This window comes from Bicyclus anynana, chromosome 22 (assembly GCF_947172395.1).
Source record: "Bicyclus anynana chromosome 22, ilBicAnyn1.1, whole genome shotgun sequence".
In the NCBI taxonomy this organism is placed as follows: domain Eukaryota; kingdom Metazoa; phylum Arthropoda; class Insecta; order Lepidoptera; family Nymphalidae; genus Bicyclus; species Bicyclus anynana.
Genome location: NC_069104.1, coordinates 1,138,460 through 1,154,100, shown reverse-complemented (window position 1 = coordinate 1,154,100; position 15,641 = coordinate 1,138,460). Strand labels below are relative to the sequence as shown.

Genomic DNA, 15,641 nt, shown 5'->3' with positions numbered 1-15,641 from the left:
TCCGCCAATCAATCGAAAGTGTACCATTTTATGAAACACTATGTTTCTCTAAGGGTGTGATTGCCAATGTAAATGGGGAAAGACTACCTTAAAAAATATTAATTTTATAAGACTATTGGAAAAATTAAGTCAAATATTCATGTTCTTAAAAATTAATAATTGTAGGGATGTTTGTAAAATAAATAAGGTTATATTAGAAGACTTTGGATACCAAGGTATTTATGCAGGTTAGAGATATTTTGCTGGTATTTCTTTCGCACTTAACTTCTACGGTATTTAAACTACGTACTAATTTTTAGTTATTTCATTTGTTAGGTCATATTTATTCACTTTTAGAATGTGATTCGGAAGATTTCGAAACGGTTGTTTTCCACGGAATAGTAATCTCTACAAGCATTATACGTGTACGTTTTAATTTGTTCGGAAAAAAAGGAGTATGTCCGGTCTATATGTCGAAATAGTGACATCCTTTGGGATTTTACATTTTTCATATCAATGATTCAATCAGGTGCAGAATAAAGGAATGAATTTGATTATTTTGTAAATTTTTATGAACACAATAACAATATATTATCTTAGAAAAGCTAGTTGAACGTTATTATCTATTTTTATATCTAATTAAGATAACGGTGACAATTTAACATCTCTCACTACGGTAAAAGTTGTTTAATTAATTAAGTCATAATTTTTATTTTTTAAAACACCGCCGGAAAAGGCCTTTCATATAAAGAAAACATATTATTCGGGGAGCCGTAAAAAGGACGTAGAGGTATAATATTAACTCGTAAAAGCCTTTTTATGGTCGGGCCTTTGCTACCCTTTTCTCAGCTATTTGTTGAACGTCGTATACATACAAATTTAAGTAATATGACCATGTCATATTTCATTTATAATGATTGTCACTTCTATATTATATTCAGAAGTAGCTGCATCACGCAATTTCATCTTGTAGATCGCATTCCTGTGGAGATATTAGGAGAAAAATTGACCTAAATTAATTGTATATAACAATAAAAAATTTGAATAAATATTACCTATAACCTAACAAATAAACTAACTGAAAATGACTATGTTTTAATGGGTGAAGTGGGTGCAAGAGGAACACTAGCAAAATCGCCGTCTCTTTATACGTACATACGTACACTACAATACAATCCGTATCTGGAATATTCATCATCAAAAAACTTCCTTAGTCATTGAATGACAATGGATGTTTTGTCATTGAATTATCTAAATAATCCAAATCTAAATACCAAAAAGTCTTTGAATTTTTATAATTATCCAAGTTTCTGCGCAATTTTCCAAACTCCAGAATCTTCTACGAAGTAAAAAAAAATTAAATCAGTTCAGTCGTTCTTTAGTTATGACGTTACCAACGGAAAAGAAAATGAAATAAATATAAACCATTTAAACGACCGAATAATTAAAATTATGATTAATTATAAATTTAATAAATAGCAAATGTAAAAAGCTTTTATCTCTATCTTTAACCTAATTAAAAAGCTCTTTTGTATTCTAAAATTAATCAATTTGTAACGTTTTATTAATACCACTTAACAAAAATTAGGATGCCGTCGGAACTAAGAATTTTAAAATTACCTCAAAACAAAAATATACAGAGCTTTCGCTTTTGAAATGAGACTATTACGGTAGCCAAAGAGTTGTTGGTTTAACTCCCGTCGGCTCTGTTTAGGTTCCAAAAACACGGAAATCAATTTTTAGTTACACATCGCTGCAAAAAACATCTGCAAAACCATTAAAAATCTGTAATTCTTTAACGATTCGACCGATATACCTTTATATTATATCGTCCTAGTATTTTTATCTCTAATCTTATTACATGCTTTTTTCTAAAATAACATAATTACATTGTATTGTGGTTTTAGCGGTCGCGAAAATTACCACACGTGGTAATTAGTGTTAAAACACAACCACATAGACCACGTATGCATAATTAGCACACTACGTATAGGTATTTCATTTTTATAACAACACAATTTGAATTAAAACTTTTGAACTTGAAAATTTAGCTAGAATAAGTTTATGTCAGTTCATAATAATTGTATGACAAATAATCTAGATTACGGCAGCTTCCAAACAAAAATTGCATCTTGATAGGTCTATTCATTTTGATGCTACGATACCACAGAACTAGCACTCCTCTTTTTACGTCTAGGTATAAAAACCTATGCTGACAAAAACCCAAATTCCTTCTTTTTTAAACCAACCAAATTACATTATATCATTTATATTGAAATCTTCACAAATAAGTTACTATTTGTAGAAATATTTTCCCGACGGGATTCTACCCTTGAGCAGTAACAAAATACGAGTACGTTCTATATTTAAAATTCTTAGTAAAAAGTCAACGTACAATACGAACACTAATAAAAGACGTTCTTTATTTGAATTCTAGTAAATAGTCAACGATTATGTCTTTGAACACTAACGAAATGCGTTCTAAATTTGAATTTTAGTAAAAATAATCAACGTTCTACGGTATTCTATTTTTGAGCTTTAACATTACGTTCTTTTTTTGAATTCTAGTCTCGTAAAACGGTGTTCTATCCTGGAAGACTAATAAAATACGTTCTATATTTGAATCCTAATAAATAGTCAACGTATGTGCGACACACTAAAACCTTTCTACCCGTTGCCGACGTCACATCGTTTTGTGAACATTTATTTCAATAAAACCCAACGAAAACCTCCCTACTTGTTGATTAAGCGCGCAACAGCTTAGCGAATTTTCCTTTGTTGTAAATCGCCTTTGTTTCAGCCTCATGGAACATATAGCAAGTGAAACTGTACAAATATACTACATACTTGCTTTGTTGTACAAAATGTACTACATGCTTGTTTCGTTTTAAGGATACGTTTGTTGAAACTAACTTAGTAGCATAGATAAGATAGACAATGTCTTTTTTAACACTGTATTATATCAGAAGTTATAGTTTTGAAATACTAAGGACTTCTATAAATAATGATTAGATCCTTCTTTTTTGAACTGTTTATATTTTTATTTCCTAGTAACGTTGATTTATGAAATCAATGATGACTATATAAAAGCTATTTAACTATTTATGGAGACGAGCATATTTTTTTTCAGCATAAAAAACTTTATATTTCCTCTATCGTGTTTGCAAAATTCCATGTTAAATAAAACGCTTATAAAAGGTTAATAAACAAAAAAACACACGATTGAAATAGTCATTTACAAGCTTTCTTATAGAATATAAATCTTTGATTTCTAAGGTACCAATAATAATAAGTAATATAGAAGTGATTCAGTAAGAAGGTTTTACAAATACTTTTGTATTTTTATACGCAACCCCCCTAGTTAGCCTATTTAGTTAGCAACCCTTCCCTGAGGGTCGTTGAAAATTACTATACGGTAATTATTGTGTATGCTATAGATATGGTTTTAGTCATTCAAATTGAAACTTAATTTTTTTTTATTAACGTAAACAAAAAGTTCAGGTGTATCCAGAAAAATAAAATGATAGTTTATATTTTTACCAATGCTGTAAGGACTCTGCAAACATACGTAGAGTACCTACGTATCCGGTCACGTAGCAAACGCTTTGTTTCATTATTTTTGCGTAAAATATGTTATGTATCCTTCCGGTTTCCGATAAATGAAGGTTTAGGCATTAAAGTCAAATATGACTAGATTATTATTATTATTAATAGTAGTACACCGACAAAAAGCGAACGATAGTAAAACTTAGTTCTTTTTTATAAATATAATTATTATGATAATGTATATCGTTAGCACGCAACAGTCTATTTGTCGGTGCTTTCATACAAAAATTATACAGCTTTTGAAATGTAAATAAATAAATGTTCTTAAGCTAAAATAATATAATCAAAATGTACTTACCTAAGAGTTGGCAAGAAGACACGACCGTATGGAATTTATCACAATATTTTTGGTAACATTCAAAGCGGTAGACGGTTTGTGACACGTCCGTTCGACTGGGCCGCTAGAGCCTGACTGAAACCTTCAGCCTTTGTACCTTTACCTGTTACAGTAACATTTTGGGGGAGGGGCTTTAAATAAAGCTAACTCCACACCTCTGCTCCTATCATTCACGAGGAGAAACAGGGACAGACGTATACAAAGCTTATTTAGAATAAAAGAGACAGATTCATTAGGCGTAAACCGAAACAGTTTCAGTGTAGACTTTGTATGAAAGCTCGGGGTTTCTCGTGCTGTGTGGGAATGCAGTGTTTCAGGCCATGGTTTTGGATATTACGTCGACACAATGACGTTAATTGGCATTAGTTAACTGTTATTTATGTCTAACTATAGGAATTTACCTCCTTAATTTGAGATTCGAGAAGGCTTAAAGTCACTCAGCGGGTGATGAAACGAGCTATGCTTGAAGTTCTGCACGATCGACTCAGAATTAAGGAGATCCGTAGAAGAACCAAAGTCACTGACATAGCTCAGCGAGTCGCGAAGCTAAAGTGGCAATGGGCAGGGCATAAAGTTCGAGGAGCCGATGGACATTGGGGGTATTTTTTTATTCTTTACAAGCTAGCCCTTGACAACCAACAAATGATGATGCAATCTAAGATGGAAGCGGGCTAACTTGTTAGGAGTTGGATGAAAATTCGGTTTCTACACTCGGTTCCAACTCCTAACATGTTAGTTGGATGAAATTCGGTTTCTACACGACATCGTACCGGAACACTAAATCGCTTGACGGTAGGGCGGTAACTAACAGGTCCCACCAGACCTGGACCAATTCAGAAAACCTCAATCGGCCCAGCCGGGGATCAAACCCAGGATCTCCATCTTGTAAATCCGCGCATACCACTTAGGGTGAGGTGATGATGAGATGAGAGTGAGGGTTGATTTATTTTTATACATTTTTGATAGGGTTTTGTATTATATTTTGTACTAACAACATTGTTAAAATTTAAAAAAGGACAATTAAACAAAAAAAATCATTATTATTAGTGTATTAAACAAACAATCCTGAAGTTTTAAGCTTCTATACAGTTCGTAAAAGGAAGATCATTTTCTATACAAATATATGTTAACAAACTAAGTAAATTATAACTTATTCAAATAATCATTAATTCTAAGCTTTAACCATCAATCATTTTGATCCTAAACAGAATTTTATTATGCGCTTAAGTGGCTACATTATTAATGTAATGAATTCGTCTTTGAATAACTTGATTTAGTTGAATAAGCCCTGCCATGAAAAGCGCTAACTTAGTAGGCGTTAAAGCCCTCATTCGCACGAGAGCTTTTTTAACGGACTTTTTTTTTATTCTTTAAAAGTTAGCCCCAATTTCACCTGATGGTAAGCGATGATGCAGTCTAAGATGGAAGCGGGTTAACTTGTCAGGAGGAGGATGAAAATCCACACCCCTTTTCGGTTTCTACACGACATCGTACCGGAATTCTAAATCTTAGCTTGGCGGTACGTCTTTGTCGGTAGGGTGGTAACTAGCCACGGCCGAAGCCTCCCTCAAGCCAGACCTGGACAAATTAAGAAAATCTCGATCAGCCCAGCCGGGGATCGAACCCAGGGCCTCCGTTTTGTAAATCCACCGCGCATACCACTGCGCCACGGAGGCCGTTAAAAAAGCGTTCAAATATAGTATAAAGTTAAATAAAGGTTTATTTCCAACGCCCAAAATCGAAAATACAACATAGCTCGAAAAAAAGCTTCGTGTTTTTAAGAACGCTGCCGTGTAAACATATACTTTGGATTGCATTTGTTGTATTTGAACGACCGTTAAAAAAGCTCTCGTGCGAATGGGGGCTAAAAATTTGTGGAAATCTTAATCGTTTTGTACACGATATCAGAATTATCCTTATTCTACCAGACCTAAAGGTAGTGTATTAAGTTTTATTACATACATTTGTCTCTTTTTAAATTAATGATAAGTAAAACCAAAATAAATTGAATTTTATGTCCAAAAATAATTTCATTTTCGTTTTTAGAAACTACTTTAAATTATTTACAATCCTTTATAAGAAATATATAAATTTAAAAGAGCGTGTTCACCGTGAGTTGGAATACCTACATTAAGTTTTTCAACTCAAGAAAGCTAACAAGGACAACTACTTCTTGTTAGACGGAATAAGTGAGTAAAATTATGTTTTATTTCGTAAGCAAGAATGTGGGCGTCATGTAGAAACTAATACGTCTGTGTTTTGTGTTCACATACGTAAGTTATCGTTTTTTTTTTAATTTACACTCATATAAGGTTCGTTCTTAAAATCTTTACATGCGTTAGTTATCCGTTGCCATGTTATAATAATATGTTCCCGACAATCTCATGCTGAGTTTAATCTTAAAGGTACGCAGGAGATATTATAGTGCACAATTAGTGTGTGCCCAAGCACAGGTAGAGGCGTGATAGCCCAGTGGATATGACCTCTGCCTCCGATTCTGGAGGGTGTGGGTTCGAATCCGCTCCGGGACATGCACCTCCAACTTTTCAGTTGTGTGCATTTTAAGAAATTAAATATCACGTGTCTCAAACGGTGAAGGAAAACATCGTGAGGAAACCTGCACACCAGAGAATTATCTTAATTCTCTGCGTGTGTGAAGTCTGCCAATCCGCATTGGGCCAGCGTGTTGGACTATTGGCCTAACCCCTCTCATTCAAAGAGGAGACTCGAACTCCGCAGGGTCGATAGTGATGACGTAAGTTATTCTTTTTTTTTAATTTACAGACATATAAGGTTCGTTCTTAAAATCTTTACATGCGTTAGTTATCCGTTGCCATATATACTAATATTATAAAGCTGAAGAGTTTGTTTGTTTGTTTGATTGAACGCGCTAATCTCAGGAACTACTGGTCCGATTTGAAAAATTCTTTCAGTGTTAGATAGCCCATTTATCGAGGAAGGCTATAGGCAATATATTACCTCCATATTCCTACGGGAACAGGAACCACGCGGGTGAAACCGCGCGACGTCAGCTAGTGTTATAATAATATGCTCCCGACAATCTCATGTTGAGCTTAATCATATACGCAGGAGATGTTATATTGCACAAGTGTGTGCAAGCACAGGTGCACTCTCTATTCCCTCACTCTCATAATCCGATGGGAGGGCATACTGACACGACCGGTGACAGACCAAGCGCAGAACCGACGGCTTTACGTGCTCTACGAGGCAAGACTAACGCCGCCAACTTCCCAACTCCAGGCTGCTATTAAGATTATTCTTGTAAGAAAAATCCCAATAAGGTATGACTGACAGTCCTCTGTGCTGTGTTGTCATGGAGGAGGACGAGACACCGCTACACGTTATGCTCAGTTGCAGAGGCGTAACGGAAAAACGAGCAACCTACATTGGCTCCTCAGCGACTCCATGAGGCTATCGGCGACCTGGGCGGCCTGCTAAGCTTCTGGAGCGCGCTCGGCTGGATGGAATAAATCCAACGGGAACCTACACCGAGGGACAACGGCCAATCACATGGCTAAGTGCGGAAACGGCCCAGAAGAAAGAAGAAGAAGAAGGTATTTTTTGTTAGCCTGACCCGGGAACCGAATTCAGACCTACCCCCCTAGCTAAGAAGCACGTCGCTTCGAAAACTAGAAAAATGTATGGGAATGATAGACCTTGATCACGTGACCTGATAGCAAATGTCATTCCCATACATCTTTCTAGTTTTCGAAGCGTCTACGATCGTAGAAAGCGAATCGACGTACCACTTGGCCAGGGGGGCTCCGTAACCGAACCAGCTTACCATGGAACCAATGAGTTTGTTCTAAATAGATATGGAACTACTCAATTAAAATTGCGGGGCGTCCATTTTGCTTGATAAAGCAAACGCGCTTGGCTAAGAGATAACTTTTTAATTTATTTTTAAAGATGCTCAAATCTTTATAGAAACGAATTATTAAAGTTGTAAAAGGCGTAAAAATTTAAAAAAAAAAATTTAAAGGAGTTTAGTCAACTTAATTAACTTCAATTCATTTTCGCAGCATACTGCGAAGTTACGAGCTCCGAATTAATAGCACCTTCAAAGTGAACATTAGTGCAATTTGCAAATTGCATTGTGCATTTATAAGGAGTTTAGCACCCAGTTTCAAGAAGCTATATGTGCTAATTCTATGCTATTCAATCCCGACTCTGGGTGGTTGTAATAGAATCTAATTTTGAATGTATTAAACGGAGTAGTGAACTACGAAATATGGTATGCGATAACTTTATTTTATAAAAGCTTGCACGACAATTACCCTATAATTTTTGAGATGCAATTATAGTGGTGGGGTGTCATCAAGCCATACCCTTCGCAGGAATTAGAAAGGCCTGGCCTTTGATTCAGAGGGCGTAGGTTCGAAGCCGATCCGAGGCATGCACCTCCAACTTTTCAGTTACCTGCATACCAGAAAATTTTCTTAATTTTCTACGTGTGTGAAGTCTGCCAATCCGCTTCGGGCCAGCGTGGTGGACTATTGACCTAACATCTCTCAGTATAAGAGGAGACTCATGCTCAACAGTGAGACGTTAATGGGTTGCTAATGCTGATGATGACTATTTTTCGCGAGTTACACCGCAGCGCGCAGCTATTAGCAAAATAAATCATTTATTCCCTACTAAAAACATACAAGCTTCCATCGTCTGCTAATTACTAAGTCAGAATATAAACATAATAAACCAAGTTCTCGGTTTTTAGTTGGCAAATTCAACGAATAATGATGACGTAGCTAGAGCGCCGCAGTTAGAACAAGCCTGCGATACCCTGACTTGCCTCATTAAAATTTTAAGAGTTCTTTTTTTAAGTACAAAAACATATTTTTTTGATATTTTCCAAATATGGAGTTTGAAAAGAGTTGTCCAAGTACAAACAGTGTTTTTTTTTTATATTTTATACGAGGTAGCGGACGCCCATGACTTTGTCCTTCTTAATGGCAGACGCCCATGACTTTGTCCTTCTTAATGGCAGACGCCCACAGATCCGTATCGGATGCAATATCGATAATAATCGATCGGATCGTAATACTCTTTGTATGAAATGTCATACAAGTGCGTCCATCCACATCATACGGATCGAACAAATCTACCGTAAAATTTAAAATTGTTTAATGCCTTAATCCGACCCTGTCGCAAAATCCGTTGTAGACGTCTACTATCTGTAGACTATCTCCCTGTCTTACCTCAATCGGTTTCCAGATTTTTTGATAACTGATCTTTCGCTTTTATGTATATTACCTTGATATCTAAACTTAAACAAAGAAAAATAAATCTCCATGAGTTGCTACTGTACTTACCAGGCGCATAACTACATCATACATATAGTCCAAGACTACATCGTCAGCTAACATCAGGTGAGCAGTATAGTCGCAGTCAAGGGCTAACTTGGCAAGGGATGGTCTGCCCATCGCAGGCCATTACAACAGACTGCACGCTGCACTGTAAACTGAAAGTTGCTTCTGCACCTCGTTAAATTTACATTTTGTTCCCAACTGTATTCAATTTACATTTACCTCATTTTCATTATGAGCGAGCGAAAATTTATCATAATCGACGGAACAAACGGATGACTTGCACGGTAATTATGTTGGTGTGTGATATCAAACATGAGCCACTACGGGATAAATAGTCTGGGATAATATTTCCGACCGAATTGTTTTTTCTTTTCTCGACCGCGACGGCCAATCTCATGGTGAGATTGACCATGTACGCAGGAGATATTATACCGCACAAGTGTGTGCGGAAGCACAGGTGCACTCTTTTCCTCTCACTCTCATAGTCCGATGGGACGGCAGACCGACACGTCCAGCGAAAGACCAGGCGCAGGACCGACGGCTTTACGTGCTTTCCGATGCACGGGGGTGTACCAACACCGCCAACTTCCCAACTCGAGGCTGTTATTAAGGTTTTTCTTGCAAGAAAAATCCCAATTACATATTTTTTTGACCTGATCCCTGGAACTCATTGCCTGTAGATGAACCAGAGAGATTAATGAGACAACGCCTATGAAAGCCAGACAAGGGGCGTTTAAATATTACGTAAACACTATCCCACATATACAATACAAACTACCCCACACACACACCACACAAACATACATACACATACAAACACACCTCACACAAGATACGCTTCTCAGCTGTTTACTGCTAAAGCGTCTGAACCTGTGGTGTGGAATGGTTTTCCATTACTAATCATCTGTCAAGAGAAAATGTAAACTAGATGTTGTATGCCTAAGAGTAAAAAGCGAGAAACGAAACTTTGCCAGAGGAATGTCCAAGGGATAGATAAAGAAGGAGAGGAATACGGCCCCCGTGGCGCAGTGGTATGCGCGGTGGATTTACAAGACTGAGGGTTCGTTCCCCGGCTGGGCCGATTGAGGTTTTCTTAATTGGTCCAGGTCTGGCTGGTGGGAGGCTTCGGCCGTAACTTATTACCACCCTACCAGCAAAGGCGTACTGCCAAGCGATTAAGTGTTCCGTTACAATGTCGCGTAGAAACCGAAATGGTGTGGATTTTCATCCTACGCCTAACAAGTTAGCTCGCTTCCATCTTAGATTGCATCATCACTTACCAGGCGAGATTGAAGTCAAGGGCTAACTTGTAAAGAATAAAAAAATGAATGACTCTATTAAACTACAAGCCCTTAAACAAAAATTACCTGTGAAATGAATCAACATGAATTACGCTTAGAAGGCTGTTACTATATCAGAAAATAACTCTGAGCACTATGCCGTCATTTCTGAGCGGCACAGGTTTACAAGAGCTTTACTTGTAGTCTATCTGACGTCGGCTTAGGGTTGAATGTATCAATCATGATGTGCGACTAACTTTGGATTTCCATTAAATGACACCCTTAATAGGAAATACGTAGGCTTTTAAATTAATGAACTGTTTGTTGCGTGATAGTAAAACAAATTTATTATTCCATTAAGTGACGCGACTAAACCTTTAATAGGTTTCGTCGGCGACCAGTGTTGTTTTTGCGAATTAGATTATTCATTTGATATCTGGTTTTTACGTTGAGTTCGTTAGAAATTTATAACCATGCAATAATGTCAACATTTTAGCAATGTTTCATGTTATTCATGAAATATGCTTTCAATGAATTGTCTTTTTTACTCTCGAAGTAATAGAAAGCAAATTAAAAATATTGAAAAAATCCACGACGGTTAAAACTTAATTGAAATAGAATAAAGTAATTTATAAAATAACTCCGACTTAAACAGTGCTGTTATTAGGTAAATTAACTAAAGTTTTGCAGTTTTATAGTTACGTAAATAATTGAAGATGTTTGAAGATGAATGTATTTTTTGTTTTTCTTAATTATTAAGCATGTTGAAAATGTTATAGTAGTCCCAACGGATTATATCTTTATGTCTTAAGGGTGTTTAAATTATTTTATTCTTTTTCATTTACGTTGTAACTATCGCAAGTTTAAAAAAATAATAATTTTGCGTCTTATTTTAAACTATTTGGAGTTTGTTGCTATTTTGTACAGAAAGAGTGAAACGAACTGTCACCTACCTGAAACCACCGTATCTGAAAAACTCTATAGTAGTTTTGGTTTTGCACAAATGACTGATGACTTATCAAACCTTAAAAGTAGGAATAAAACACACATATTATTCAATAATATTTAAAACAGTTTATTAATATTGAAATTAAAATCTAGCAATTTTACATTAATTTATGCTTTTTGACATAACCGCCGTTTTTTTTATTGCTATTTCTGTTTCACAATTACCTACTTATACAGAATCTTTCATTATTATTACAAGATGAATCCTTCATACATAATACATATTGTGGTTAAATCTTTGCTCATCACACAGCCTCATGTACTAAATATTTATTTGTTATTTAAAAATACTGCAAAACATCAAATAACTACTAATTCATTTTTAATTTTTGTATAGATCTGCTTGCCTGATACCATCATCTGTATAACATCAATGCTGTAAGTATATAAATGTGAAGACTTAGAATGTTTGTTACTCTATTCCAACACAGCCCAAATTTTGATGAAATTTGGCACACTTAGTTTCTTAAATCAATTTAATTAGCTTATCGTAACATATCATGATGGAAGTCCATAGATCTGAAACTATATAGGTTATTTCATGAGTAATCTCTCTGTGATGTTGATGTACTAAATTCACCATGCCTATTTAAGCCACGCACTCACTCACTTCACTGTGTTTCAGTTTGAGTATGATTGATGCTAAAACCACTGTAATAGGTGGCTTAAGGCATATGGTCACATATTATAGTTGAGTTCTAAAACGAATTCTTTGTAAAATTGTTGTGATGTTTATAGCCAGAAGGGCCCGGCATTATTAATCAGTATATCGAATCTGAATATTGAATAGTAGATCTACATAAAACCAACGATTTTATACTATTAGATATACCTGTGTCTACAAATTCACTGCAAAAAAGTAATCCGAATTTAGCTACTCCACTGAGCGTGTTTACTTACACTATATATTTATGTATATATAGTTTATAGTATTATTTATTTAAATATTGTTTACTATGCAACTAAATTAAATTAAGACAATTAGCCACATTTGTTTGACTCATTTTTGACGCGCTAGTGACATTTTAATAGTATAAAATCATTGGTTAAAACACAAAAATTTAAATTGAAAAAAATGTACTAAATGCCTGTTATTATAGGCTATTAAACCATCCAACCGAGCGATGTCCTCAAATGAGAAAAGCAATAATGCGAAGATGATAAAAAAAATAGAACTTTATGTCAAAGTTCCCTAGAAAGACAATGAAACTTAAAGGTACCTACTGTTTAAAAAAATCATTATGAAAATTTTGGAATTTCTTACCTAATCGGTAATCGTCCGCATTTTAAAAACCCGAGCCTAAGCTAGGAAGCTCAGATACAAAACATAGCCTGGTCAGTTAATGATGATGATTTAAAAAACATCATACCATCAGACCCATAAGAAATCGAACTTTATTCCATTACATTTAAAGTTGAAATTACAACTCCGTGTGAGTTGAAGGAAACTTCTTCAGTACAGCATGGTAGAGATTATAAAAGGCATACACAGTAACACTAAGTATGACGAATAGGGATCCTCCGAATACAAATGATAAGAAATGCCCGTCTATCATATTGGTTCCGTGGAGACTGGGAGCTTGACCCTGGAACAGATCCTTGGTTCCCGATCCAGCAGCTTTCCGCTCCTCCATCATCCGCTTCATAGAGGATAACCTTTCTTTCAACTCGTCTATGGATTCTAGAACATCTTCTGTATCTGAAAGAGTCATAATAAGAAAAAGTATGTTAGTTTATATTTAGTCTATTGCTGTATGTTTGTTTGTTATGGTTTCACGCCTGAACAGCAAAACAGATTTTAAAAATTCTTCCATGTATGGAAAACTAAAAAACATTCTAAAAAAAGTGTAAAGTAGCAAAAGTGAATGATAAAAGTAATCGAGATAAACTGTTTTTAATAAAACACAAAACAATGAGTTTTTGTTTAAGGAAAATCGTTAATACACGAATCCTTAGATTTTTAAAAAAACTGTTTGTTTTTTTAAAAAAAAAAAAAATATTCAAAAGTTTGGAATTAGATAACTATGCAGTGTATATATTTTGTTTTCAATTAAAAAAAAACAAAAAAGGGGGTAGCTATACTATACCTATATTAGCAAAGTTACAATTAATAATGTTAATATTTTTTTTTTGAAAAATAAAATTATTGTGTATAACTACGACAATAAACATTTTCTAAATAAAATTACAAAAAATTATCATCAAAACAATTCAATCAATCTTTGAATTATTTTTGCTATTGCATGCTTCTTAATGACTATATAATCTAAATCTTATCAGAATATTCAATAAATAATCTTATAATTCACAGATTATAATAAGTAAAATAACATTATTTACCTTGGGTTTCTCTTTCGGGACTCATTTTTGGTAATATTTATCACAGATTTGTTTTCCAACCCACAGACTAGACTTGGTAAAATTTTTAAATATGGCCGCCGCGCATGCGCCATCTTGCGGAGGGCAGTTTATTGATCGTAAACCCGGCATATCTAGCTCAGCTAAATCTAGATTGATACAAATATTATTATAGTCTAGGAGATGAATATCAAAATTATTTCGGGTTAAAAAAATCCTATTCATCATTATCAACCCATATTGGGCTCACCAACCAAAGTTACCGACTCAACGAGTTGCGAAGCTGAAATGGCAATGGGCTGGACACATAGTTCGAAGAGTCGTTGGACGTTGGGGTCCCAAGGTGCTGGAGTGGCGACCCCGCACTGGTAGGCGCGGTGTTGGTCGACCCCCCACCAGGTGGACTAACGACATCAAGCAAGTCGCCGGGCTTCACTGGATGCAGGTGGCTCGATATCGCGATATTTGGAAGTCCCTACAAAAGGCCTATGTCACGTGGACGTCCATCGGCTGATATGATGATTCGGCTCACTGGTAAACACGAGTCTTCTCTCAGAATGAGAGGAGTTAGGCCAATAGTCCACCACGCTGGCCCAATGCGGATTCACCTACGTAGAGAATAATAATTAAGAAAATTCTTATATATGCAGGTTACCTTACGATGTTTTCCTTCAATGTTTGAGCCGGGGCGGGTCGCTAGTATAATTATAAATGCCCTAAGTACGTCTGTGTTTTAGTTTTCATGGCAAAACCGTTTTACCGATTTAGATGAATTTCAGTGATAAATGGGACCTTAGTGCAGAACATAGACTACTTTTGTCCTGAAGAAAATGTTTGATTTCTCTGGGATTTGAAAAGTATTTCACGTAAACGGAGTCCCTTAGTGTAAATATAAAAAAGAATCTCTCCTTATCCTTCTCAAATTAGGTATCTCGCATTACTAACTGTACTACTTGTCTAGATACGGTCATCTCTTAGACTATTTATCTAGTTTATCAAGTTATCAGAACATGCTTACGGTAATAGATTGAGAGCTTTTTATACGTTTCAGGATAATTTTTTTTTACGTGTCAAGATTAAATTTTGTGTTTTCTATTTCAATAAAATAAAATAAATAAGAGTAGATATACAATGCAATATTAAAAAAAATATCTACCTTGAAATTTTTGGACGGACTCTGAAACATTGATTTTATTTCGTTCAAGAATTTTTTACTTTAAACACGCATTCCGGAGTAGAGTAGTTGGTTGGGTGTTGTTAATTGGGGGTGTAAATTTGTTATGTTCCACCCCCATATTTATGGAGGATTATGTGCTCCCTTAGAGCATGCTGAGCCGTCGGTCATTATTGTTTAAATCTGATAGTGATCAAGAGTAAACAGTCATTTGACCCTAAGTTCGCCAATCCGCATTGTAGTAGCGTAATCGATCTAAGCTCCATATCCTATAAACAGTGGCGTGAACAAGTTACTTATCTATATTATACAATTAAGAAAATTCCCTGATAAGCAGGTTTCCTCACGATGTTATTCCTTCACCGTTTGAGACACGTGATATTTTAATTTCTTAAAATGCACACAACTGAAAACTTGGAGATGCATGCCCCGGGCCGGATTCGATTCCACACTCTCCGGAATCGGAGGTAGAGGTCAAATATCTGGGCTGTCACTGCTCACGGGCTATTAGTGTTTTTTTTATATATTCTTTATAAGTTAGCCATTGATTACAATTTCACCTGATGGTA

At 35.4% G+C, this 15,641-nt stretch overlaps 2 protein-coding genes across 2 annotated transcripts in view; both read right to left on the bottom strand.

The window, feature by feature from the left end:
• Positions 1-4,007, bottom strand: part of LOC112043374 (IDLSRF-like peptide) — a 104,324-nt gene extending 100,317 nt beyond the window's left edge. Inside the window, exon 1 of the mRNA XM_024078756.2 lies at positions 3,884-4,007. The gene's annotated coding sequence lies outside the window, so the exon portion shown is untranslated. The remainder of the gene's footprint in view (positions 1-3,883) is intronic.
• A 7,886-nt stretch (positions 4,008-11,893) lies between these two features.
• Positions 11,894-13,989, bottom strand: LOC112043368 (uncharacterized). Its single transcript, XM_024078748.2, has 2 exons — positions 13,881-13,989; positions 11,894-13,239 (listed from the first exon to the last, which is right to left on the bottom strand). Exons 1-2 carry the CDS (start codon positions 13,903-13,905, stop codon positions 12,962-12,964), a joined length of 303 nt encoding a protein of 100 aa, XP_023934516.1. The 5' UTR covers positions 13,906-13,989; the 3' UTR covers positions 11,894-12,961.
• Positions 13,990-15,641: the final 1,652 nt, after the last annotated feature.

Excerpts from the sequence above, each read along its gene's own strand:
- LOC112043368 (XM_024078748.2), bottom strand. The coding sequence starts at position 13,905 with ATGAGTCCCGAAAGAGAAACCCAAG. Across the intron at positions 13,240-13,880 it reads TCCCGAAAGAGAAACCCAAG|ATACAGAAGATGTTCTAGAA; the intron begins GTAAATAATGTT and ends TGACTCTTTCAG.